The sequence below is a fragment of the Brachionichthys hirsutus genome, unplaced genomic scaffold (assembly GCF_040956055.1).
Source record: "Brachionichthys hirsutus isolate HB-005 unplaced genomic scaffold, CSIRO-AGI_Bhir_v1 contig_698, whole genome shotgun sequence".
NCBI lineage: Eukaryota > Metazoa > Chordata > Actinopteri > Lophiiformes > Brachionichthyidae > Brachionichthys > Brachionichthys hirsutus.
Genome location: NW_027180377.1, coordinates 187,467 through 215,102, shown reverse-complemented (window position 1 = coordinate 215,102; position 27,636 = coordinate 187,467). Strand labels below are relative to the sequence as shown.

The 27,636-nt window shown below is 44.9% G+C and overlaps 1 protein-coding gene across 1 annotated transcript; it reads right to left on the bottom strand.

Annotated features, from left to right (window-relative positions):
* Positions 1-3,936: 3,936 nt before the first annotated feature.
* Positions 3,937-22,723, bottom strand: LOC137914278 (transducin-like enhancer protein 1). The gene is made up of 20 exons (XM_068757882.1): positions 22,700-22,723; positions 22,314-22,414; positions 21,223-21,286; positions 20,670-20,714; positions 16,338-16,400; positions 16,139-16,243; positions 12,754-12,970; positions 11,645-11,661; positions 10,469-10,582; positions 10,310-10,363; positions 9,998-10,147; positions 9,746-9,884; positions 8,902-9,095; positions 7,106-7,182; positions 6,637-6,886; positions 6,268-6,515; positions 5,914-6,061; positions 5,654-5,804; positions 4,535-4,611; positions 3,937-4,044 (listed from the first exon to the last, which is right to left on the bottom strand). The coding sequence occupies exons 1-20, from the start codon at positions 22,721-22,723 to the stop codon at positions 3,937-3,939; spliced, it is 2,346 nt and encodes a 781-aa protein (XP_068613983.1).
* Positions 22,724-27,636: the final 4,913 nt, after the last annotated feature.

Sequence of the window (27,636 nt, the reverse complement as noted above, 5' to 3'; positions counted from 1 at the left end):
GCACACACAGGCACATGCAGGTGTGCACACACACACACACACACACACACACATACACGTTGGCTACCTGGAGATGTTTGTACAAAAAGCAAAATTGAGGAATTCTGAACCCAGATTCTAGCGCTACCTTAAAACATAGCCATAAATCCCAAAACCTTTTCTTTTTTATTGTCAATAGCTCATGTCCCAAACTGGTCCCCAGAAATACAAGCAAACTCACATTCATACTGTACACATGATCTGAGCAGTGGGAAGAGAGGTCTTTTTATGTGTGGCGTTGGGATAAATAGGATTTGGGATTTGGGAGATTTAGGGGGAATAATCCATCTGTGTATCAGAGAGAGGCAGCAGCGGTGATGATCAAAAGGGGAATTGCGATTCAGAGCTCAGGAACCTTGATAGACAGAAAACTTAAAGTCAGATTTTCTTTAATTTCTCCTTTCTTCTCTCCAGGGCTCAGCTTTCCTGTTGTTGCTGCGACTGCCACATAATCACTCCGTACTGTACGACTGTGTGTGTACAAGAGCTGGTGATAGACAGAATTATGTATTCACAGTAATTAATCAGATTTACAGTTTACAACGAGGGAGGGAGAGGGATAGTCTGTTTGTTGTGGGTGTTAGTATTAAGCAGGGGATTTGACTTGGGTTATTTAAAAAAGCAGATGATTTGAACAGCTGCTCTGTTTTGCCACTGTCTATTCCTCCATATCAATAGGCTTTAAAAACAAAAATCCACAAAAGTGCTGCACAGGGGGAACTTCCCTGAAACATGTTTGAGCGGGGAGCCCAACTTTTTCATTCTTCTCCTGTACCTAACTAAAATAATTCAGCAGAAGTGGCTGGAGCTGTAAGGAGCAACAATTCACAGAGAACATTGGCATTCAAACGTGGTATTTAAAGCCAAATCAGGAAACATTAGATTGAATGTATTGAAATTAATACTTTAGAAAGTTCATTTTGGTCTGTCTGACAGAAATATAAAATACTTTTTAAAAATTGTTAGCAAAATTGTTATTTACAGGTGAAACAACTGTGAATCAGGATCCTGCTGCTACATGTAAGAGTGAATCATATCCAGTTTGCTAGCTACACATTGTGAAAACCAATTCACAAGTATATGGCTAAAATAATGTTCTAAGTTGAAAAAGGCACAATTTCAGTAAAAATATTGGGCTTTAAAGCAGAAAAAAAAGGTTTGGCTAAAAACATAATCTGATACTAGTTTTAAGAAATTAATTTACATTTTGAAATTACTTTTTTTTTTTTATCATAGAATATCAGACGTTGCCTCTTCAGTATATAAATGTGTGTACAAAATATTTTTAGTAAATGGTCTGCCTGACAAAAAGCTTATAGGGTGGGAAAATAATGTGAATAAAATGTTATCTTGTCCTTATGACAGATATGAGATTTTATAATATGTCAAGCATTTCATTTGAAAAAACTACAGCCTTAACATATACAGTACAGTATATATATATTACAGTAATAATCTAGTTACTGCAGTGTTATTTGGTGGATTTATTAAAATGCTGTAATAACATCAGTGAACTAGCGCACACAGCTGCCCACACAAGCAGGAATCATTCAGTCAAGCTGCTTGCTGTATCAACTGGATTCGCACTCGCATTCACGCCAACAAAAGCTGCATCCTCTTCACATCAGTTTAATCCTTTACTCAATCACTATCTTTACCGGATGCTGGTAATCTCAAATTCAATGAGCTAATCTTGTCATACATACATTATGCATTACGCAAATCCCCTTCAAACCAATATATCACTCAAAATACCACGTCAATGTCACCTGACATTTTACATGATGCATTTGAACAGAGGCAAAATGGCAACTGTGAAGTTCAAGACGCTTGGGGGGGGGGGGGGGTATATTGTAAACTCTAACTCCATCCATGAAAGAGAACCAAGTTGAGTCACTTGTATTTTTGATCTTGGTTTTAATTGGGGACCAAAGATGTCATTGAAGAACTGGCTGATGTATGGGGATTTTAACATTTCCTTGCCTTGACACAACATTATTGACATCATCATCTTCTAATGGCCGTCAAACAATTTAGTTCATTTTTCAGAGTAATAACTTTGAAATGAAAATACCGTTTTCCTGATTCTAATTCTACTGTCACTTTGTTTGTCATTTGCTAATCACTGATCCAGAAGAGTCATCAGTGATGGTCTGCAAGTGCCGTCGTAACAATCGAAGAAAGACAAAATTCACTCGAGTTGCAAAACAAAGAAAACACATTTATTGTCTAGATATTTCAATCACTTTAGAATAGCTAGAATTAGGACCATTTAATATTTCTACATGTTTCTTTTCCATGTAAAACACCAAAAACATACATCGTCATTCTAAAGCATGTCCCGTATGGGAAAAGAAAAGAACATACCGGTATATACATTTTTACAAACATTCAACAGGCAAGTATAGATTTAAAAAAAAGCATAATGCAAGTCAGTGAGTTTAGAATGGCTGAAACTGACGAAGCTGAAATATGACTAAAAAAAGTTTAATCTTGCTTTAGTATTAAGTCTTGGTCAAGTGAAAAGACATGACACAGTATTACACAAACATTCAGGAACATTAGACAGCATGATAAGAATCTGTTTAGTGAATATCCCAGAAAGGAGGCGCCACATTAAACACACGGTTAATTTACTCGCCAAGGTTCAACCGTTGGTCCCCGTTTCTGAAGCGTGGTTAACCATCTTCTGCAGCAAGACATCATGTGCTACGAGGAGTGACGCAGGTAAAGGGTCGGGCTAAATGTACAACATTAACCAAAGACTAATTGTAATTTAATGGAAATACTTTGATTTGAGACGGTTAAATTGAATCAGCATGACTGACCAAATGAGATCAAAAGCAGATGAACTGCATCGTCATCAACCACAGGGCCAGACTTCATTTAACAAGGCCATGAGGAAAGGAAAGACCGTTTGTAATCCCGACTCGAGACCCATCTGAGACTCCTGAACGTTTCCAGGTCCATCCAGCAACAGCGGGACGGAAGCTGGGGATTTGCCGACATGTCAAGTTCATGGCACAAAAACTTGAAGCTGAAGAAGGAAACATCCATAGTTCAAGCTTTCCTGCAGCCGAGCATAGATTCTGCTTGAACCTTAATTGGTTCGGAAAGCAGATTACCGGCACTCACCAAACTATTTAAATGCATTTAGTGGTTTCCTGAAATCAGAACAAATCATGAAGACCGATGAGAAAGATCCCCAAAGCTGCGATTCTAGATAAGTCAGGATGGTCTTCGGTACGTTTAAAGTCGCCACTGTGTGTGTACTAAACGTGTACTAAACGTGTAGGTGGACAGCTACAACTACAGTGCAGTTACTGAGAATAGGACTTGCTGCTCAGACAGAAAAGTAACTTTTCAGACAGCGTAGGCATATCAGAACGGCAGGCTGAGGTTCTAAGGTCAGAAGGTCAGGACTGAGATATCAACAAGCTGGGAGCATTGTTTGACTGGAATAAACACTTTTCCTGTGTCTCCCACACGGCGTGTCAGTTTGCGTCCACATTTCCTTCTTTCAGTCCGTGTACAACATAGTCGTCTATCTGGTTGGAGCGTCGGCTCGAAATTTGATGTCAAATACAGCAATCTCCAGAAGGGTCGTCCCTGTTCAAATCGATGCAGAGCCCCTTTCGTTCAGTCATTGTCTGATCTCGATACCTGATCCCAGTGCAGCCAATGGTAGAAGGCATAGGGGGGGGGGGAGGGAGCTCAAGAAATTCCTCTACTTCCTTTAACTTCGAGCTGCTCCAGTTACTTCCCAGCTGACATGAAAGGACAGACAAAAGATGTGTGCATGTGTAATGCTCGTCTCCTTTCTTCTGTCTCCTCTGGAAATTCTGGAAACATAGGTCTGTGGGGAAGACCGCATGTCCTTGCTTTCTTTCCATCGTTTTAGTAGATGACCTCGTAAACAGTGGCCTTCTTGTCCCCCGAACCAGTGACTATGTACTTGTCGTCCACAGATATGTCGCAGCTCAGCACAGAGGACGATTCTTTAGACTGAAGACAAAGATGGGCGTAAAACAGGAAGTCAGTCATGAGCCATGAATGTCTCATGAAATATACTAAAAGACGGTAAATAATCAAAACTATGCTCTCAGAAAATTTGTATTACTATGGCGATACATAATGAAATTATTTGTCCTTCCGTTTTTTTGGGAGGTGTTCTTTGTGCGTTTTCACAAATGACAAGCCAACCATCCCTTCATTTTTTTTGTTTGTTGTGGATGAGGCGACCTCATCCGTCTCATCCTGAGTCCCTTTATCCACCTTGCAGGTCACAGGTCCTGCTGGAGCCTGTTCCACCTGACTATGGGTGAGAGGCGAGGTACACCCCGGACGCGTCGCCAACGCATCTCGGGGCACGAATGACAATGGTGACAAAGCTAAAAAGCTAATTATAGGTAGCCAAAGCAGTTTGGTCACATAAAGCTAAAGTACATATGCTCATGTGAATAATTTATACGAAACAGAGTCCTGTTGTCCCCACCTGGAATATGCTGGCTCCATACGGTGTTCTCCAAGCATTCAACAAGTTATCCTTCCCCGTGCTCACAAACCATTTACCTGGGTAGAGAAGCACACACAAAAAGGATGAACTATCTCAGAGTAAACGAAACAGTCATCAGAAACAAAATTTAAAGAACCAAAATATAATGTAGCCCGTGTTGCATGCCAACTCTCTCTTTCTGGCCAGAGACCCGGCTGCATGGAAACATCGCCAACTTAAAAAACATAAAACATTATCCAGGCATCATTTGAGATTGGCTTCCACAATTCAATGCAAACCCCAGTGGCTGTACAGCAAAGTTAGGTGACTAAGCTAAGGAAGGGTTCTAGAATAATGAGGAGGCTTCCTCAGTTTTGGGAAGAGGACAGGGAAGTGTTAATTATTGCTCTTCACCTAAATGAACTCAACCTAAAACCAGAAGGCAAAAAAACAACTGTCCAGTCTGTCCTGAGGAAGTTGGACATTTTCAGAGTGGATGTCTGAGGGACATGTTCCAGAAAAGAAACACATCCAGAGAGAGAGATGTTTATTCTCGTTTTGAGTTCATTTAAAAAACGCATTTTGAAGGAGACAAGGCATATAAATGCACATATGTATGCATGATAGTTTTATAAGCTTGTGTCTCGGTGTTACGTGATTGCTTAACTCGGGTCAACACAAAGAAAACCCTTCAGTTGTCCTTGGCTGGGGTCATTCTTTATTGACCATAAGGAATTAATTTAGGATGTAAAGTCAGATATCAAGAGTTTATTTGTTCTGAATAGCCACTGGATTTTGCCAATTTGAGTTGGTCAAATCTAAGTCTTCACCAAAGCAGCCCAGAAGACAGAAGAAGTGTTGAAACACACTTAAATTGATTAAATGTGCCAGAAACGTTACTGCAAAACATCCATTACATTTTAAAATGTACTGATCCAAGCCGTCCTCTTCCATATGGCAAAAAGCACAAGCCCATATTCGTATGTATCAAACTGGGGGAGGATTGATTTAATGACTCGGATGCATTTTTAATTGAAGATCTATTCAGTATCAAATTGTTTACAGAAATGGATTCAGTGGAAAGTCAGAGGGGACTGACTGACGCAAAAAGCTTCTTACCGCAGTAGGCAAACTGGAGGGAGAGCACACAGCTCTCGTGTAGATGTAGCTGGTATTTGTCGGGCTTGGTGACATGAAGGACTTCAACGTTGCTGCTCTCCATTCCCACAGCAAGCCACTCCCCCGTCGGACAGTAGCCTAGAGAGAAGATCTGGACAGAAGGGCTCACAAATTAAATCTCACGGGGGGGTCATTTCTTTTAATGCCTCGTGCCATACAGGATAATGAATGAGACAGCGATTGTTGATAGGAGCGTATACCTGCGATGTGAAATCATGTTGCTGCAGCTGCCTTCCCTCCCGCAAATCCCAGGAGCGCACAGTGTTGTCGAGGCCTCCGGTCCACAGCTTGGTGCCGTCGTTGGAGATGTCGATGCAGCTGGCTCCATCTGTATGGCCCTGGAACTGCCTGCAGGATAAAACGCCGAAACATTTTAAACAAAGGCCTATTTGAATCGCAGCCTACAAAAGGTTACAGCATTGTCTCTTCATCAAGGAAGGTCACTACTGGTGGCTGTCAGGGGATTAGAGCAAACTGGCAGGCAGAAACTGGAGATGCCCAAAGCGAAGAACAAACTAGGTTTAAAAGCGAAGCATGGTGAACGTCTGTCTTACCTCACGAGTGTCTGGTTGTGTAAATCCCAGACTGCAATGTTTCCGTCGCTGCAGCAGGAGAAGCAGACCTTGGAATCTGGGCTGATGGCCAGAGCGTAACATGCTGGTGCTGATGATGTTAACTCGGCCTTAATCCTGGGAGTCGGTGTCGCCAAATCCCAAATGGACAGCGTGCTCGCCTCACCTCCCACGATCAGCGTCCGACCATCAGGGAGGAGACGGCACGAGCGGATGTAGTTGTCTCGGTTCTGATGTGGCAGAAAGATTCAAATAGATTTCATGATTTTATATATATGCAATAATATACTTTATATAGATAACACACATTCACTATTTATCCATTAGTTGTTTTACTAACACCTCACTCACCAGACAGTCAAGCTGCGACACTGGGCTCTTGTTTCCTGGGTGGCTAATGTCCCAGACCTTGACGCAACCCTTCCCTCCTGTGTAAACGTGTCGAGTCGGGTTACTGATGGTAACGGCACACACAACTTCTCCGTGGTTTAGTGTGTTGATCTGGCGGGCATGACGAGGGATGCCAGGGCCCACCAAAGCGTCTGGGGGGAAGGGGACCGGCTGCATCTGTCCATCGGCCGCCACATGAAAAGAGTAAGCACTGATGATACAAAAAAAAAAAAAAAAGGATGACAGGAGGTTAAATATAATGTACAATCATGTTAAATTATACCCCAAAAAAAGGACAACAGAGAACACAGAACCAGGAAGAAATTGCAGAGAAAAAACAGAGGAAATGAAAAGAGGAAGGGTTTTCAGTTGTACCACGGAGCAATTAAATCAGACCTCAAACATAAAACCAACTGCAAAAAACACTTACGGTTTGCCCCCAGGGATGCCCGTGAGACTCGGAGGCATTCCAGGAACTCGCATGTGAGGGTGAGGATCAAAACCAACCTTGAAGGGAAAACACAGACGTCAAGACGTTAAAAGGACAACACATAAACGCACAAAACACACACAGGTCAAGACTAACCTGTGGGACAGACGGCAAACAGTCATGAGCACAATGCAAACACTGCTCTTGAGCACACACACACCCTCTACGTCGGACAAGTTCAAGAGTCAGCAAACAAAGTAGCAGAGCCGCCAGTACTTGCACTCGAACTTGAATCCAACACACACAGATACAGCTGATGAGTACACACCCCGAAGTTCCATCAAGTACTGCTCAGCTCCCAGTCCTCTCAACCTATTTAAACAGTGCAGCGAACACTAAGCAAATACAGCCCAGTGACGAGGCCCCCAAACATGAAAAACAACAGCAGGCCTACTGAATAAATACTTTAACAGACAGGAGAACGCAGCTGTGCAACTATTGACACTTTCCACTTTGGAATATAACATTTACAGTACGGTACTTATAAAGGCATTCCAACTGCTTCAATAAGTCCCGTGAACCGTTACACCCCTAAATATAATGTAACAGTGAAATATATACAATAATTGACTTTATTGACTGCTACCAAAAAAGTTGCTCGACATTGCATAACATGGCAAATGGAATTAATCTGTGTTTGATAAAGGTGTGACGAGATATTTGTATGTAAATGTCTGGAGGGTAGGGCTGTAGCGGTACACTAATCTCACGATACTCGGCTCACGTCATTTTCTGAGAGACTTTAAAGTGATTTTGGCGACATCTTGCGAGTGTTCCAGTGACTTGGATTGAATTGAATTAATTGGACTGAAAGCACACAATATATGGTTCTGATTGGCAGCTTGCAAATGTTGGACAAAATGAATCAAAGATGTGGTAAGAAAATTCATTTCATTTATTTAAACAGTGAGTGCAAATTGTGAGCTTGAAAGATTTTGAAATTCTCCCACACATCTGCTTTTAAGCACGCAGGCGGCCCTGGATTCATACTCGCCACCATTCTCCAGCAATCAACCAAATTGCTCAGCTCTACTGGAGGATGAGACTTTTTCTGCCATTATTTGGCAAAAACAAAAATATGACATCTACTGTTTCTGGGATGTACAGATTAAATGAAGTATAGAGGGAAATCTCCAACACGCTACATTTTCTTTTCACTGTAGTTGCGTATTGCTGTGAGCACTGCGCATACCAAACAGTCATCACCCGGTACTTCGGGAAGAACTGTGAAGTGGAAGCCACAAAAAATACCATGAATGTTTTGCCTTCAAGCAGAAAGCACGCGTCAATAAAATGATTCCATTCTATACTATTCTTTGTGCTGCTCCCTGACTCTCACCACCAGCCCCCAAGTTGTACAAAATAATAATGAGATAGAAACTTGAGTGTCCAGAAGTGAAAGCCAGATACTGTTTCCTGCAAAGAAACAACACTGGAATTCCTGCCAAAGGAACCTAAACATTGTCTTGCAAAAAAATATCTAAATTTTGTTTCGTATATGAAAACAAATTGTCATTTTTGACATTAGTATCCATTTTGTCCAGTACCGATTTGCAAATATGGTTAAATTGCTTTCAGTGAGTTCAGTCCAGTGTGAAAGACTGTTTTAATGCCATTTACAATCCTTTCCCTCCTCAGAGGCTGGTGACGAGAATGTTTCTAAGAGAAATAGTTGATTATATGAATCGGTCTAAAACCAAAGATCCACGGATCTCAATTCCAGATGTAAAACGTACCATGGGTGAACGGCCATACGCAGCCACAGCAGCGGCGGCGGCGGCGCTCATCTGGGGCGACATGTTGTGCAGTCCCGCAGCGTAAGCCGCAGCGCCGGCGGCGCCAGCGAGCTCCCCGTTCATTCCTGCTGGGTGGGGTAACATGCCAAATGCACCTGGGTACGGTCCCGGAACAGCCAGTGGGGTGCGCAAACCTGCAGCTAAGGTGGAAAGGGAAATGTATTCAACTTCCAGGTCCATAAAAACACGAGAATCGAGGTTTCATCTGCCAGCTTCATTAGGTATAGCATAATATTAGATTTTATATTATATTAATATATACAGTTCGTATTGCAGTGTGTGTGTGAATGTGTGTGTTTTGTGTGACCTATAGCACCACCATGAGGGCGGCAGCATGAACATGTGTTGTCCGGGTTGTGAGATGGGTCTCTGACTATGTTAGCAGCCATGCTAAGTAGCGAGAGTTGGTAGCATTGTCCACAGAGAGTGGAGAGCAACCCGTGATCTTCTGTGCTGTGTTGGATCCCTCTCCCCAGAGCTCTCCAGCCTGCCGCTTTGCAACCACTGCACCACGCTGTGATGCGGCATGCGCTCCACAGTGGCTCTGTAGGAAGCCGCCACCAGCAGCTTATTCTGAGGAAGTGAAGTCGCTGCGGGGCCTTCCTCACCACAGCCGTGGTGTCAACAGTCCAGTTACTATGGTTACTACTCTCTGGGATTCAGAATTACAGCTCTGATTTAACGTTCTTATTAATCAGATTGTCTACATTTGCAATGGTAAAGGTGTGTCGTGGAACAAAAATGATCATCACGCCTTATCATATCATATCATGCTTATACTCACTGGGTGGATGCGGTACCTCCATGGAAGGCGCTTTTGATATACTGGGTCGGATTCCAGTGGTGGAGCTCGGTCCAGGGGTGGAGTCACCTCTTGGCGTGGGTGTGCTTGACTTTAACCCGGGGGTACCTGCCTTATCCCGCTGGAGAAAGGAATTGAAAAGGGAAACTATAGAAATAGACAAGACATATGTAACTACTGACAAATAGCCACATGCTAAATGAGCTCAATCAGCCTCGTCTCATCTATCCATACCGTTGGCATCTCTTTGGATTTGAGAGAGGAGGAGCTGGCAGATGAAGCCGTAGAGGCTGGACTACAGGGGTCTTTCTTGAGAAGACGTGTTTTATCCAGGCCATTTTCTCTCGGGGAGGGGAGAGGCGTGCCGCGGGGAGAAGCGGGATCCTGGGGGGGGGGGGTTACGAGAATTCAGTTAAACCTGGAAACAAAATCATCGCGTAAAAGTAACATCGGCATATTTCGACACTAGTCGATCAGGCAGGGACTACCATCCCTTCTAGGACTAACAACCATCACAATCACAAACTTGAATAAAAACTTACTGACCTCATTTGAGACATCCACCACTAAATTATCATCGCTCTTCTCCCCATCACTGTCCTGGAAGGCAGAAAAATACTGTTAAGAAAGCCACAAAGAAACATTGCTAACGTTTGGTGTTCAACCATCATTTGACCACAGATGAATTCTAAACCACTTTCTTACATAGTGGCTGGAGTCCTTATCGTCCACCTTGCGTTTCTTGGTGTCGTTTGAAAAGTCCGGTCCGTTGCGCCGCTTATCCGAGTTCCTGATGCTTTCTGGCAGCAAAGAGTTACTCTGCAGACACAGATTGGAGTAGAACACAGGACAGTACAGGAGAAGAGAGATTAGAGAAATAAGATTGGTGGGATAGAAAGAAGGAAGAAAACTGAAAGCTGTTCAGAGGACAAAGAGGAGACTGTGAATCTGCAGCAGAGAGACAACGGGGACATTTACAGTGTAGGCTATGAATTTGTGTGTGCTCATAAGCTCTTAAACCCTCTGATCCACCCACCACTAATTCAGCAATGTATGGAGCAGGTTATAAAAACAGACTCTTCACTGCAGATAGTTCACATAAGCCTGAGTGAAGCAGGCCCGACACTTTAACAGCAACCTCTCTGCTCACTTGACCACAGCCAGCTGCAGCCACACAACACACGCCACTGAAGCTGATGATTGCATCAAGTGGCTCTCAAAATCTATCAGTGCTCCCTCACCTGCCACTAACTGCAGTGTGTGTGTGTGTGTGCACGCACATACACACAAAATGTGTAATTACCTGTCTATAATCAAGTGTAAAACAGACTACGTGTGCACTACTTGCATAACACTCATGTCAAAAGACTGCATGTGCTTGCGCACGCACACACACAGACACACACACACACACACACACCACTCTGGCCTCCTGACAAACGGATCCTATTGTTAATGGATTAAAGCTTCATGTTGAGTCCATTATCGTCTCAGCCGGTCAATGAAATGTGCATCCAACATACACTAACACACAAGCGCATGCACACATCTAGCAACGCGAGCACTTGGACCTTGAGGGGTGGGGGGGGGGGGGGGGGGTAAATGGAGGAGGAATAGCCAAGAGATGATGATGGGAAGCAGGAGGGGGAGGGGTGAGAAAAAGGGGGGCAGGGGAGGGGATAAGATTAGAGGACAGAGAGGATTGAAGGAGGGTGTGAGAGTGTGGAGGAGAAGAAAGGGTGATAAGAGACAAGGGAGGGGAAGAGGGGGGGTTGGGGGTTGAAAATCTGTATTCCGCCGAATTGAAAGGTTTTAGTGAGCTGAGCATGGATGCACTGACCCGCAAAGCAGAAGCACCCCCCTCCCCTGTTAGCATTTAACATGTATGTTCTCTCTCTCTTTGTCACTCACTAATGCGCGCACACACACACACACACACACGGTGTCATATGACCGTGGCCCGGCTCCCCTCCCCTTTCAATCCCTCCCCTCGCAGCAGTGGTGATATTAAACACAATGAGAGTCTTTAAGCGTGGGATCAGGGGCAGTGGGAGAGGAAAGAAAGGGGTAATCTGCTCACTGAGGTGTTAAATAGGCACAACAATGCATACTCGGCCAGAGAGGAGGGGGGTGTGTGTGTGTGTGCGTGCGTGTGTGACCATGCTAAAAGGCTCATTTGGAGGAGAAAAGAAACCTTCAGTTCACCGCAGATCTAGGGCAGAATCAAAGAGGCAGGCCAACGCTCTACCCAAGATAAATCCCCAAAGACGCACAAACAAAAAAAGAAAACGACGCACACGAGCACACACAAACTCAAAAATAAACAAATTAAGGATAAACGCTATCTGCGTGTCAAACAAGATGACGATGCGTTTCACAAGGAACAAAACAAAAGCGAGATGCGTTCATGTAGAGAGCCATCTCCAGGTGAACTGGGTCACCAGGAAAAACTAGGATAACTGAAGTTCTAATATTCAAATCTAAATGCAGCCCGTCTCATCAACAGACGTGCAAGATTAACCCTTAAATCTTTGGATGCGTGCGTCTCAGCAATAACATGCAACAGAACGTTAAGATACTGCATTTTCAGTATCAATAATACCATCGCATGGGAAAGGAACAAAAATAACCGCTTGAAAAGAAACGGAGTATTTTTCATATCAGAACACCGAGGAAGAAGGAGGAAGTACTCACTGTGCTGGGCTCTCGCTCTATTGCCATTGGGAAAGCATCGGTTGTTGGGGTTGAAGGATGTGGTGATTCGAAGAGCAATGAAACAAGACAGAAGTGAGAAAGAATTAGGAATTTATAGATATTAAACAAAGTTCACATGGAAACTGACTTGGAAGCAGCCCAAAAACATTTCATCACGCTTCTTAAAAGGGAACACAAACCGACGCCCGATGAATATAACCGTCACTCAATCAACTACCGGATGACGTGCCGTGTCTATAGCCAGTGATTTCTCTGGGGGGGGGGGGTCTGCTCACCTCTCAGGTGCTCAGGCGCTCCAGGGTGAGAGTCTGGTCCAGACAGGTGGGGCTTTTTGTCACCGCCCTCTTTTCCCACAAGATGTGGGTGAACAGCACCGAGTGCCCCCGACAGGGCCAGGAGACCAGCTGATCCACCCAGCTGAGCGGGGTGGAGGCCAGCATGGTGCGGGGTGAGAGGCACGGGGGCACCGCCATGGTTATGGGACAGATGCTGCTGTAGAAGCAAGAGAGAGAGAGAGAACAAAACAACAGGAAGAGGCGGTGAGATAAGTCGAGGGCAAAGACATTCAGCTGCAATTTGGGATTTGCTACTGGAGTAGAGCAGGGAGATTTGATTGGTGGATTTGATGGAGTCAAAATCTGCCGCCTGATGACGCGTCAATGAGCGAAATGGAGCCATCAAACGGTAGCAATTTGTAAGCGGAGTGGGCGAAGCGGGACTTTGAAGCCTGCGACTTTGTAAGAAAAATGTGTCCCCCTATTTCTTACCTGCACCTGGTAGTAATGCAGCGCTACCACCAGAAGGTGGCAGTAATAAACTTACAAGCTGTTAGCAACCGCTATTAAGAGAAGAAGAACACGCACAGACCGCCAGTGCAGGTAAAACACACAAGTCTCTATTCCAACCACAGAAACACGAAAGTGAGACAATCCAGACCTTAAGCGTGCACAAATACCGTATTTTCCAGACTACAAGTCGCAGGGCCAGCCAACCTACGGAAAAAAGAGCGACTTATAGCCCGGAAAATACGGTAATATTCTACAACTATGCGTAATCGCCACCAGAAGAAGGTCCATCCAGAGTCCAAACAGCGCACGGCCCGTCTCGTCCGGTCAGCGAACACAACATTGCAGCATTTCACATGTTTCTGCAAACAGACGCGTCAGGATGAAATCTCCGATGCGTATTGGCTCACGCTGCTTACAATGCTCAGCAGCATTCACCACTCTACAACTGGCTTGATGTCAATGAGCGAGCCGACACCCAACGCGCCCCCGAGGGCGAGTTGTCATGCCCCCCCCCCCTCTTGTACTCTCAGGCGCTGACATTTTGCACTGGTTGGTTTTACGTGCATTGCATGGAATCTGAAGTAGCAGCGTCATTCAGTCGGAACACTTAGGAACACCGAGTTTGGTGCCCAAACGTCCGTAACGAATGAATCGAGATTTCTGGCCTTATTGAAGACTCTAATGGGACGGGGTCTCTTCAGTGTCTGCGTTTGCAGCACTTCAACGAGCTGCAGCCATCTAGAAAGGAGTGAACACATCCTCTCCCTCGACACACCGCCTCACACACACACACACACCCTCCCCTCTGGGGTCAAACACTGAACAACACTGACAGCTGGGATCACAGCCCAGAGCCTGAGGATGTGGCGGTAGAAGAAAGAGGGAGGGAGATGAAGAGGAAAAGGAGGAATGATCAAGAAGTGTGGGGAGGGGAGCCCAGCTGCTGGATCCACTGTCAGGTCTTATGAGGGAGCGAAGCAGCTGAGGAGAGGAGCGGAGAGGGTCAGATGGAAAGAGGGAGAGAGTGTTTGGCTGGCAGCCCCGCTCTCTCTTTCACACCAAATCAGGCGCTCGTCTGAGCGTGAAATGCCTTTGTGTTCCAAAACATCATTATTGCCTCCGCAGACAGTAGCCGCGGGAATCCAGGCTCAGCGATTCGCCAGTGGGAGGAGAGGAGAGGAGTAGAAGAGGGGGGGCTCGGCAGGGGTGGAAGGAGTGCTGAAGGTCAAACCGACTTTTATCTCACCTAATTGACAATGCCACTCCCCCTCTCCTGAACGCCCGCCTTCTCTTTTCCCTTCTATCCATCCGTAACTCTCATCGTCCTGCCCCGCTGAATGAAAGCAGAACAACGAAACAGTCTTTCAGCCCCAACCTCAATGCCTGCCTGCGCGCGCACACACACACACACACAGCACAACTCTGATCGTCCGCTAAACAATCAAACACAAACACACCCCCACGCCACACTTGATCACACTAACGGGCATCCAGAGTCACACAATGCCGGCACACAGACCCTGAACCATCCAACGCCGGCATGTTGTTTTCTGGGGATAACAGCAATGCATGCTCCACTACACACACACACACACACACACACACACACACACACACTCACACACAGCTACAAAAACAGAACCGTTGATGGGGGTAAATTGAGGGGAAGTATTGGCTGAGGCAAAGGGAGCCTGGTTTGTCATGGGACGTTAGTGTGAGCTGGTGTGTGTGTGTGTGTGTGTGTGTGTGTGTGTGTAGAAGCAGGGGTAACATGCTTCATTACACTCATTTAACTCACAAACGGGGTGAATGACAGGCTGGCGTGGGAGATGGGAGGAGTGGAGGGGCCACGCCGTGACACTCCCCCCCCCCCCCCCACCCCCCTCCTTTTTTTGTTCACAAACACTGAAATCCAGCAATTAAGACTCAAACAGCAACTGCCAAATCTACCCCCCCCTCCCCCCCTCCCTCTCTCTCACACACACACACACACACACACCCCATCCGTCCACGCCAACTAACAAGTCCACTTCACATTTAACTCTCCAAAACCCACTGCTCACTCTAAGCTAAAGCCTCCCCCCCATTCCCCATCAACTCAACCCCCTGCCCCTACCCCCCCCCCCCCTCCCCCCAGTCAAGCCCCTATAAAGAAAACTATTTTCCTCTACCTCCCATCAAACAAACAAAAAAACAGAAACATCACCCACAGCTCAACTTATTCTCCCTTTGAACCGTAACATCACAGCAAAATGACGAGACAAACAACGCTTACGCTTTTGGAACTTCTTTTAAAAGTTTTAAATGACACGCCTCATTTATTACAGCCTGATGACGTCTTTTCAATAAAGAACACTTTGCATTGTTCAGTCAGTGTGGAAAAAGACCGATTCAACCAATCAATCCATTTCATCCCCAAAGCCAGTTAGAGATTCTACATATTTGCCCACAAATGAGATCAGATTACTGATTAAACATTTTTATTTTATTACATTTTCTATACGATCCAGTGTAATTTATACGTCAGCAAGAAGGTTGCAGGTTCAAATCCAACTTGGAGCCTTCCTGTGAGGAGTTTGCATGTTCTCCCCGAGCCTAGCGTGGGTTCTCTCCGGGTTCTCCGGCGTCCACCACCATAAACATGCAAATGTTGGTGTGAGTGTGTGCGGGAACGATTGTCTGTCTATGCGTGGCCCTGCGATGACCTGGCGGCTTGTCCGGGGTGTAACCCCGCCTCTCGCCCGCAGACTGCTGGGATAGGCTCCCGCAACACCTGCGACCCGGGTGCGGATAAAGCGGTCAAGAAAATGGATGGATGGAGGGATGATGCCAACACGAGTTGACTCGAGAGGAAAGGAGTACCGGTACATACTGTGGGTGGAAGACCCGGCAGCCCACGCACCCCGATGACCGCGTTGAGCTCTGCCATGGTCACCTGTTTGGCTCGCTCCACAGCTTGCACCACCTGCTGCTGATGCTGGCAAACATAGCAACACAATGTTTTTGTGATTGATCAGTAAAGTTAACAGCGAAAGCGAGGGTGAATGAATCGCAGGAAAAAACGTGCTTACCTCCTGCGAGAGGAAGGGAATGACTTGAGCACAGATGGTGTTTAATCTCTTGGCAATCTCAGTCTGATGAAGGAAGAAAGAGACTTTGTTGTTAATAACATAATTACATTCATTGAGAATAGACAGCTGTTCAGTAACACCAATGAGGGAATACAAGAGCAGGAAAACACCGACAGCATGCGACACACACAAACATACTGTCTACGATACAATAACAACACAAATCCAGCGTGAGTGTCGTTTTAGGGTCACTACATGATCTCCCACACACAAACATGCACGACAATGACACCGTCCTTCCTCATTACCAGGGTCAGCGCAGGTTTCTCTCTCACCTGTTGTATTTACTTTGTCCTGCCTCTCTCGCCCTATCCTCTGTATTCTTGTCCCTCTTCCCATCAGCACTTCAACATAATCTCATCAGCTACTAACTTCATTTGCTCTCCTCCAGTATCCATGCCAACACATCCGCCTGCCGTCCAATCCCCCCCCCCCCCCTGTCAACCGGATACCCCCCATGGTGGCACCAAATCAGATAAGGGGACTCGTATTACATATCGTCCAATCAAATTAATACGAAGAAGGCCAAGGTGAGGAGGAACTGGAAGAGCCATGGAAAGCGGTAATGGCTCCTTAGACACACACACACACACACACATAAATAGAAAAGGCTCAACAGTGCATTGTTATGTTATTTGCACTCATTCATTCACTTCTGCTTTTCGCTTTGCAGGTCGCGGGAGTTGCTGGAGCCGATCCCAGCTTGCTATGGGCAAGAGGCAGGGTCGACACCGAATGCGTCGCCAGCGTATCGCAGGGCCACATAGAGAAGCACAACCGTTCACACACACACACACACACACTCTCTCACACACACTCACACTCACACTCTACGGACAATTTTGATTAATCAATTTACCTAAATTGCATATTTTTGGAGGTAGGAGGGAACCGGAGAACCCGGAGAAACCCACACAGACATGGAGGGAACATACAAACTCCGTACAGGTAGGATCCGAAACCAGTAGCTTCTTGCTGTGAGGCAACAGCGCTAACCACTACGCCACTCTGCCGCCCCTTATTATTGCCTAAGAATTGTTCATTTCATACCAAAAAACTAACCAGCAAAGTTTGTGAATAAAAATTACGACTTATCTATCTGATAACCAGACTTTTAGATGTTAGGGCTTTTCATAACATTGCCTTTACAACTAATGGGCAAATGGGAATTTTCTGCAGACAAGACTTCTATTGTTGACATACACATTTCAGCACACCTAAGAAGAGTAAACCCCCCCAAAAATAAACAAGTACTATCAGGTCAGCGCAGCTAAACTAGCTAAGCTAACTGACTAACAAGGATCCAGCGGGCACCTGAAGCTGCAATCCCTAAATGAGGCCTCATGACATGACATTTTTGTGTGATGTAGTGATGTGTGATGTATGTTCTTGTGCACCATAGATCTGTATTGTGATGTAAATCAGTGGTCCCCAACCTTTTTCCTGCCACGGACTGGTTTCATGCTGGACAATTAATTTTTTTGCGGACTGGGGGGTAATTAAATTTAAAATAAGAGGAATATAATCTTACCAATAAACTTTATATAATGCACTTGCAATAACTATAAAACAAGTATTACGCCAATATCTACTAACCATAATTGCTTCTGTCCTACATGTTCAGGTTTTTTTGTTTCATAAATTCCACACTTGTCTTTTAATCCCGGGTTCTTGGTCTCTATGTGCCTCGTTAACGAGGCCAGTCAGCTGGAGATAAACAGTGTTTTATGTCTGACTCCCTGTTTCGTCTGTTAAAAGAAGTTTTCATTTCTTGGAGGTTATCTGCTCCTCTTCTTCTTCCTCCTCCTCCTCAGTTGTACATTTCCCCTTAGCAAAGACGCTCTCCAAAGACGTTTGTGTTTTATTAATTTTCGCGAGTTTACGGCTGTTTTTTTTTTAGTAAATTCACAGGCAAATGTTGCGTTGGAGAAAATCCAGTCTATCAAAATAAATCATAACCTTTTAGACGCCAATAATCAATACAACTGAAATTGTATAAATTAGTTATTCTTTCTGTGTGGCCCGGTAACAAATGCCTCACAGACCGGTACCGGGACGCGGACCGGTGGTTGGGGCCCACTGATGTAAATGAGGAGTGGGTGAACAAAAGTCGAGGAAACACAGAGAAGATGGAAGTGAACGCAAAATGTGCTAACAAAGACAAGGCTTCCCATTACATATATAATTGGAACACTACCGCCACATAACATACACACACACACTCGTAGCTCCTCAGCAGGGGGTGAGTTGTTCTTTATCCTCCATACCCTCCACCCACAGAAGCTTGTTGCTCTGACAACTGCAGCCCAAAGCTAATGACCTCCCCTGGAGTTTTAGTGAGTGAGTGTGTGTGTGTGTGTGTGTGGAGAATAGATGCATCTGACTCACAATGGAAGAACAGTAGCTTCACATGGACATAAAACGAAAGGGGAGCAAAGAGAAAAAAAAAAGAAATGACGGTGGGGGGCTGGGGGTGTAGCACGCGGGAAAAAGAGATCCAAATGGAGACTGAGGGGGACAGAAAGAAAGGAGAGTGAACTCAGGCTGTAAAAAGTAAAGAATAATACAAGAGGAGAGCATGAGAAAGAAAGAAAAAGCTATGGGAGTGTGAGAGGGTCAAGGGGGCACCTCTCCTCCCCAGTGAAGTCGCGAGGCCAATCCACCTCCGACAGGCTGCATGCAGAAAATATAATTCCTTCGAAATGATTACCATACAATCGAAGACTTCTTTGCAACACATTCTAACCGTAATAACCGCTGCATCAGCGAGGCAAGTCAGAACAGCCATCATGACCCTGATGTCAGCAGCCACAAGCTCTTTTTACGAAGTCGCAGTGCAACGAGGACCGCTCACTACATGGTCCTCATTCACACAAACCAATGTTTGCTACACCGTGTGCTTTCTAAAGCCATTTTAAGCAACAAATTAGCACAGCAAAAACAATAATTTACTCTGTGTAAGATGGTGCTCCATATCCTATGAAGAGATCTCCCACTATCTCCCCTATTCAAAGACATTTTCAATAGATTTTTATTTTATTTTAGATAGCTGCCAACTGCCGCTAGCTGCATTTGAATCTGATGGTCGTGGGTTCTACGCTTCAGAACAATCAGGTGCAATGAGGGTGAAGGAAAGACAGCTTAACACGTTCTCCAAACGTGCATTTCTTCATCAGCTTGGAAAAAGAAATCAGACAATCACACAATCAGCCAGAAGTGAGTCGGCAGGCCAATAGGTGAATCGTATATGAGCTACAACAAATCACGCAGCACAACTAAAGGTTATAGGAACCCCGGACGGTCCTTTTAGGCAAGCGTAATGAAAACATTTTAATACTTCAGAATACACTTTGCCTAGGCTGAAATTGTCAATAAATCAACGCTGCCCTCTGAACTGCCTGATAGCTGCAGCAATGACTGATGCACCCACCGCTCATGTGGGAGCATTCCCCTCCTCGTCCATGTGTCTGTCTGTTGGTTTTCTTTCAGTGCATCCTTATATGTAGACACACATAAAAATGTTGGACCTTCTGCCACTGTGCTTACATTGTTTTACATGCAATCAATCATCCCCATCTGCATGCCGATCATTCAGGAGTAAAAGTGAAGCCACCCTCTCATGGCGATTCAAAGAAATGCAGGTTTGCTGCGCTTGGCATTGTTTTCCTGTTTACAGACCTGGACGCACCATCTATTTGTACGCTGCGCATTGCTTGCATATATAAATCTTTACTCTGCATCAATGTCCTTTCCTAACATTACAATACGCAAGTGTCACTCCTCTAATTAATGTTTAAACACTTGTGCACGTGCCCAACCAAACTAAGTGCTGGTGCCTTTTCGACTCCCTACTTCTAAAAGGAGGAGCTCCAGTCCACGGTCTCTCCTCTGTCTGCCTCACCATGATCGATTCCTCTGCCCTCCCCAGCCCTGCCCCTGTAATGTAATAAAGCAGGCCGCTCCCCTAGACAGCACCAATCAATCTACAGAGCCATTCATCCTGCCCATGGGCTCAGGCGGCCGGCCCTAACTGGGGAAACGGAGACAGAGCCCCATCGATCATGAATAAACACACACACACACACAAGTGAATGTACAAATGCATTTACACACGCACACACACGAGGACACCTCAACAGGCACACATGCCAAATACATAAAAAGCCTGCAATAAACGACGGACGGGGAAAAGAGAGAGCCAGAAAGAGTGGAGGAGAGACAAACAAGAAGGTGCAGAGGCTGTACAAGTGGCAGACAGATGAGCTTCGGTACCTGTTTGTGCATTTCGATGTTGAGGCCGTAAGACATCTCATAGTACTGAGAAGAACAAAGAGTCACACGGTTAGTAGCAAGAATACCTCTGATCCTTGAAGGTTACACAACTAAGGAAACGCATGCAATCGAAAAAGATGATTGTATTTCCTCACAACAGCCGCTCGAACACGGGAGTCAAGCTACATTTAAAAGCCACAACATCGTTTATCAGATGTTTTACATGCGCAGGTGCGTTACCACAGAGAGGCGCGTTCACAGCATAACTGTCCACTTGCTGGTGTCATTTTTGGAATAAAGGGAGACGCACTAAGGCACTATACTGAACTCACACTTTGTTTCGAGTACAACGTCTAGGTAAATGTGTCTCCCTTTGAAAGCACGAGGGACACATTAAAAACAAGCGTTACCTCCATTGTGATGTGGAGCTTTCCTGCATGCATTTCCCTCGTGCTTTGCATAGTAAGACAGCCCTGAAGTGTAGTTACGAACACACGCTCGGCGATGCAAAAAGCTCTGCGTGTGATTGTGTTCGATAGCGCACCAAGCTCACCATGACATAGTGTCTCTGCATCTCTGTCTTTTCACTGGCCAGCTTCTCACATTCCATCTTCAGACTGAAAAACAACAACAACGACAAGAACTTTAGTCCGATTTCGTTCAACCCCAAACACGATGGTCTATATTCCCGTAAACTAAGCGCTAATGCATGAAACCGTAATGCCTTGCAGATGGTTAAATAGTTGCTTTGAACTTACAGTTATGCTAATAAACGAATGAAGTGCCAAACAAGTCTTTGGAAAATAATCAAATGTGTGACTGTCGCCCATCTCTAAAATGTTCAACACTCAAACGGAGTTTAAACAGTGAGGATATACTGATCAGGCTGTTTGATGGTCCTCCGGCTGTTTTCTTAGGCAATTATCAAAAGTAAAGCAAACAACTTGGTAGACGGCTTAAAAGTCTCCCGCGTTCCCTCTGTTTTAGCTAAAGCGCACATGAACGGAAATCAAACAGTGCAGGGAACTTCTCAAGAGACACAAATCCTCCTTCCTGATGTCTGTTGCCTGCGTGGTGTTTATTTTAACCCTCCTATTTGAGCGTGCGTATCAGGAAGGACGTCCTCACCTGTTGCAGCCAGCCTTCCCTTTGCCACCCAAAAAAAAGGCACGAGACACAAGGGAAAGAAAAACACAACTGCGCACGTGCTCAGGCAGTCTTTTCTGAACACACGACTACACACACACACACACACACACACACAGAGGGGAAAATAAGAAGTGATTTATGAACCCCTGAGCTCAACACACCACCCCTCTGGCTCTCACCCATCACTAAGACCCGGGACCTACCACAGTGCAAGCACTGACATTGAGGCCTGGTTCTGGTGCGTGTGTGTGTGTGTGTGTGTGTGTGCGTGTGTGTGAACCTAATCCGGGTTTATTGGTGAGTAAAGAGGCCCACGCTGGGGTTTGTTCGTGTTGTAAGGGGACTGGCGACGGTTAGGGTGCAGGTTGGATACGAAACGGCAGATGACAACGAGGAGATTGGCAACCGTAAAGAACAAGAACCCTTCCATGCGTGTGTGTGTGTGTGTGTGTGTGTGCGTGCGTGTGTGTGTGTGCGTGCGTTTGGATTATCCACCTGTGGTACTGCGCCTGGAGGAACTGGAACTCCTCCTTGATGCGGTCCAGCGACTCTGGGATGGTGAACTTGAATGGTTGGCCTGGAGCCTGGTGGGGCGTCTGACACACGCACGCACACACGCACACACACACACACACACACACACACAATATTACTAACCTAATAGAGCCTCATTATGCAGCCCTCTTGGCTCACATGCTAAGTAAACAAATGTAACAATTAACCGTTACCAAGCCCAAAAAGATAATAATAAGTATCATCAACAAGCCCGCGTTGCTTCCCACGTTGCTTCCCGCGTTGCTTCCCACGCAGCCGGAGAGCCCGTCTCAGGGTCAGACAAAGAAGCAACAACCAGGCTGGTAAAACAGGCAGGCGAGTCTTACCGGGTGTCGCCCCTGGGGGAACATCCTGGAGGAGGATGGATCCGCTTCCCTTCCTATAAAGGCTCGAAACGAGGCGCTCCGGATCACGAAGACGAACCCATGGATCCGTGTTTATCTGCAGGTCCAAGTGTTGGGTCGAATCCCCGAGTCGACCTGTCTGTCTCCCGATCGATCTCTCTCCTCCGCTCCACCGGCAGCGCGGCCGGAAATCAACCGGGAAAAACACGGGAAACGGCTCATTAGCTGGAAGCAGCCGAGAGATTGGGGGGGGGGGCGAGGGGGGAGCCAGGTGAGAAACGAAGAGGCTGGAGCCACTTCGATCACTCCGGTGTTTATTCTGCGTGTGACCGGATGAGTCCGGAGAGGCGACCGAACAAACAAGAACAGATTCCAGCCCGTGGACCCTCGCAGGATGGCCGCGATCTGTCGGAGCATCAGAGAGCAAGATCCACGCAAGTTACCGGCAGCGTCCCCCACCTGACTCGAGTCAAAGGAGGTTTACTTTCCGGTCGAGATTCGATGCAAAGCTACGTCCAACTTGATTTAAAGGCGGGGGGGGGGGTAGATTTACACGTATGTTCTGTTGTTGTTTTTTTTCTTTTTATCAATAACTCCCACTCCCACGGACGCAGCCTCCCGTCCGGCTCGGGCTTGCACCTCAATGGCAACTTTCTCACGCGGTTTCACGTTCACAGCTAAACCGAAGCTGTAGTCCAGCCCAGAAAACGTCAGCGGACCAATCAGCGTCGTCAATCCACGTGGGGACATGAATGAAGATTACGCGTCTGACCAATGGTTGCTCCGGAAACTGCCCCGAGACTTGTTGACCTGGATGAGCTACGCCAGGAAGAACCAATCGGACAGGCAGAAAGGAGCTCCGCCTCCAGAGGCGCGCGGGCTGGGGGGCGGGTCGTTCGGTGGACGGAGGCGAGGCTTACCTGTCAGTCAAAGTAACGTGGGCTCAGCGGAAGGGGGTCTGAAAGATGATCGCGTGCACGTACACTTATACGCGTGAACAAGCGCGTCCACGCAAATACGCAAACGATGCAGGCCTCTCTCTCACACACACACACACACAGAAACACAAATACTACTGTCTTTCTTTGTAGCTGCTGTGGACCTTCCTAACAACACGTGTCATGGCGAATCAACAGAAATGTCCCCTCCTTTGTGTTTATGTAATAATAAACCGCGTGCAAATGTATTTAGTTAGGCTTGATCATGCTTCGTTCTCCTCTTCTCTTAAACAAAAACGTTAAAAATAAGGTCAAGTAAATGATTGTTTAAACAACAGGTCGAGTTATCGATAGCGTTAGTACTTACACGCATTCTGAGATATTTCATCCTGTTTTTCAGCCTCAAAGTCAACAGCCTTCTTTCTGGACTCGCTTCCAGCTTCAAGATTTCCGTCCATCTCTGGAACAGGCAATGCTGAGTATTGTAAATGTATCCGTTGTTTGTATAACTGAAGAAACCACAAGCACAGAGTGTCTTTAAACAACTATAAATCAGTCTCTATAACCCTTAAATGCCTTTCAACAAAAAAATAGTTTAATCTCTACAACTTTGTGACATATTAATTTAATAAAACTATATATTTTTGTACCGATTCAACAGTGTATTTTGTATCATAACACTTACTGTGTATTATTCAGTATACCACGGGGTTTTGTTTTTGGTTCACCGCATTATTCAATCTATATTGGTAAAATGATGTGGAGCTATAGATTAAATATCCATTGTTGTGCTGATAACGTGCAAGCAAAGGCAGGCAGTCATTCTGCAATTACGACTTTAGTGACGTCGGTGTTGAAACACTGGAAGTCCCATATTTTCCTGCACGTATAATTCTGACTGAATTCTTGGCACAGTCACCAATTTGATTGTAAGACAATAATTCTAGATAACTGCCAAGAAGTGTTACGTTTGATCCTACTCGCTGTATTGATCGGCACATTAAGGAAACTGCCAAGATAGCATTTTTTGACACTTGTATAACATTGATTAATTGAGGGTTTAACAAACAATGGCTGTTGCACAGTTGATAATTCATGCCTTTGTTTCATCCAGACTGCATTACCATAATGTTTCTTGTTTGATGCATGTTGACACTAAAAGTTCCCAAATGGTTTCAAATTCTGCAGCTAATCTTTTGAAAACATATTCGTTCCCAGTTTGCTGATACCATGTAACTCCACTTAATTTATTCACTCTAACCTCCAAATCATGTTATATTCTTCAATTAGTTCAGTCCTCACGCCTGTTATTCACACTTTTTTTTCTATGGATGGCTATATCACAATGAATCTCTCAACCCTAATCCTTCAGATGATTCCTTTTGCCTTCTTTTTACAGTTTCTAGTTTCCCCAGATAGACATGCTGTGGAAAGTGTTACTTTTTTCAAAAATAGTTTCAGTGCTGACACATCTATTATTTACCCTAGACAGTTTTATAATCATTTTAAGCACTGCATTTTGGTGTATAAACATAATACCCAATCTATTGTATTGGTTTTTGCTGTGGATTGTGCAGATAATACATTAATTCATTTAGAATGCCGACATTTTACTGTATTTAAGGAAATACTGTCGGCATCGCTAGAGCCATTGTACTGGATTTGCTCCAGTATTGATCTGCTGCGCCCCTGAAAAATGCGCCTGCATTTGGTGGTGGATTTACAATGTCTATGAACAGTATTCACACCCAATCCCTAAGCAACCTGACAGAGCTTGAACTGTTTCGCAAGGAAGAATGAAGAAAAATGGTTTCCTGATGCGCCAGAATGATCGAGACATCTCCACACATCCTCTGCAACTAGTGACGCATCAATAAATTACTGGCCAGAAGGGGTTAAATATTCCTGCAATAATTTACTTTATATATTTTTTATTGACTTTTGTTTGTAAAAATCAGTTTTCACTTTGACAGTTTTTTGTTTTCTTGCAAATTCTTGTCAAAAAAGGCAAATTATATTGATAATTCACGTTTGATTGTTTGTTTTGCTAATCAATATTCTCCAGCATTTATTTGTAGTTTTCCGGGTTTTTTCAGGCTCTGTTGGTTCTAGGGTCTAAAATTCAATAGAAATGTCGACGTCAGAGATGAAAGTTATTTCCCTTGTGTCCTGGTTCATCTGATGTGTTTGCAGATGCATGTCGTCTGTTACATTATTGATGGGCGTATATTAGCGAAACAGCGTTGTCGGTTCTAATTACATAGCGGGCATTTTACAGTTGTGGAAATATTGACTTTTATTCAATTGAAATGTCCAGTCAGTGGTGTAACCCCGCGTCTCGCCCATGGTCAGATGGGATAGGCTCCAGTTTACCCCGCGATTCGGATTCGGATAAAAAGCTGATGAAAATGAATGAATGAATGAATGAATGAATCAACTTTCTCTCAGCACAAGACCTACCTCTATGTCATTAAAATTTGTTTACAATTTTTTCAAGATATCTTCAGGACAAACAAACATGAGTTGATCGCACAACTTCCTTAAGTAAGCAGAAAGCACAGATTTGGACTAGGCACTTATGATTTACATTGTTGGGCACTCTCCCTCAGGTAAGTGACACATCTTACAATAATATAAACACTAAAGATGAGCAATATTCACCTCTAAGGTCCAGATGGACAGCCATGTTTATATTGCATGTTAAAAGTTCTGGGAAACCAGAACAAATAATTAACCAATTAAATACCAAATGGCTGAATGACACAAGATGTGACCTGATCATGATTAGTGGATTGTTGCGTCTAAAAGTAGGCTCGGGGGTTTCTGTTCCCCACTTATCCCGTTTAAGCACCACTCACTTCACATGAAAGACCCTCAGCTCCATGCTAACCTGTGATTGGCTTAGACAGGTCAACCCCTGACCCTGTGACCTCTGGCCCCCGCAGCAGCTGATCCAGTCCATATGAGAGACTCCTGACTATGACCAGCCGTGACTTTTCCCCCCCAGCTCTCTTAAACACACACACACACACACATTTTCATTGATGACAAAAATTAATTCTCGGACCTTATAATAAAAACAACAACAACAATTAAAGCACCAACAAAAGAACAGTTATTCAGTAGTTACTTCAGAAATGTTGCTCTACCACACTGTATGAGTACTTTAAGTGCTTCAACTGCTAAAGGGTAATAGTCCTGTAAATTAAACACTGGATGTGTCAATATATAATGCACTTACATCTAAAGGTGCAACCCATTGCCTGAGAGTCTCTACATTTTGAAGAACTGTGTGAGCTTAATGCATTTACATTAAAGGATGTGGCAGGGGGGAGCAGGTGATGGTTCAGGATGGCGCTACGTGCGTGGATTCACGCTCCGTTGCTCTCATACTCTCTTTATTGTTTGTCTGCATTGCACTACGTGATACTACCCTGAGTTATTTCAAACACAGCAGCATCCATCGCCACACGCTCTTATTTCTTTCTGCTGAGTATAGTCCCTTCAACCTGTCATTTTCTCCCCAAATAATTCAACGTTTGCATTTTAACATTTTTTAAAAAGTCATTTCATATTGTACTTGTGCCTTATTTTCAGACATCAAATGCGGCTGTTATAAAAAAACAAAAAAAAACAATCGTTGTTGCAGTTTTCGAGATTTGCACAGGTTCCGGGGGTGCGCCGTCAGGACAGGCAAAAGTTTGAGGGCCTGTAAAAGACTGCGGGAGAGGAGGCGCTCAAACAGCCAGTCATGTTGTAGGCCGGATTAATAAATAACGAGATGAAGCTGCAGGCTGGCCAGAGAGCAGCAATGCTGCTTTATTGTCATGGATTTATTCTCAGTGTTACCTTCACAATGATGTTTTAATGGAAATCTTCTTTTCAAATCGAAGCAGGTAGCCCAGAGCACCGTGAAACGCCCTGCTGAAGGTCAGGATGGCAGCATCTCTGTTAGCTCAGTATGAACAGTCACTTTTAAGG

Excerpts from the sequence above, each read along its gene's own strand:
- LOC137914278 (XM_068757882.1), bottom strand. The coding sequence starts at position 22,723 with ATGTTCCCCCAGGGGCGACACCCG. Across the intron at positions 22,415-22,699 it reads TCCCCCAGGGGCGACACCCG|ACGCCCCACCAGGCTCCAGG; the intron begins GTAAGACTCGCC and ends TGCGTGTGTCAG. Across the intron at positions 6,062-6,267 it reads CACAACCAGACACTCGTGAG|GCAGTTCCAGGGCCATACAG; the intron begins GTAAGACAGACG and ends TTTATCCTGCAG.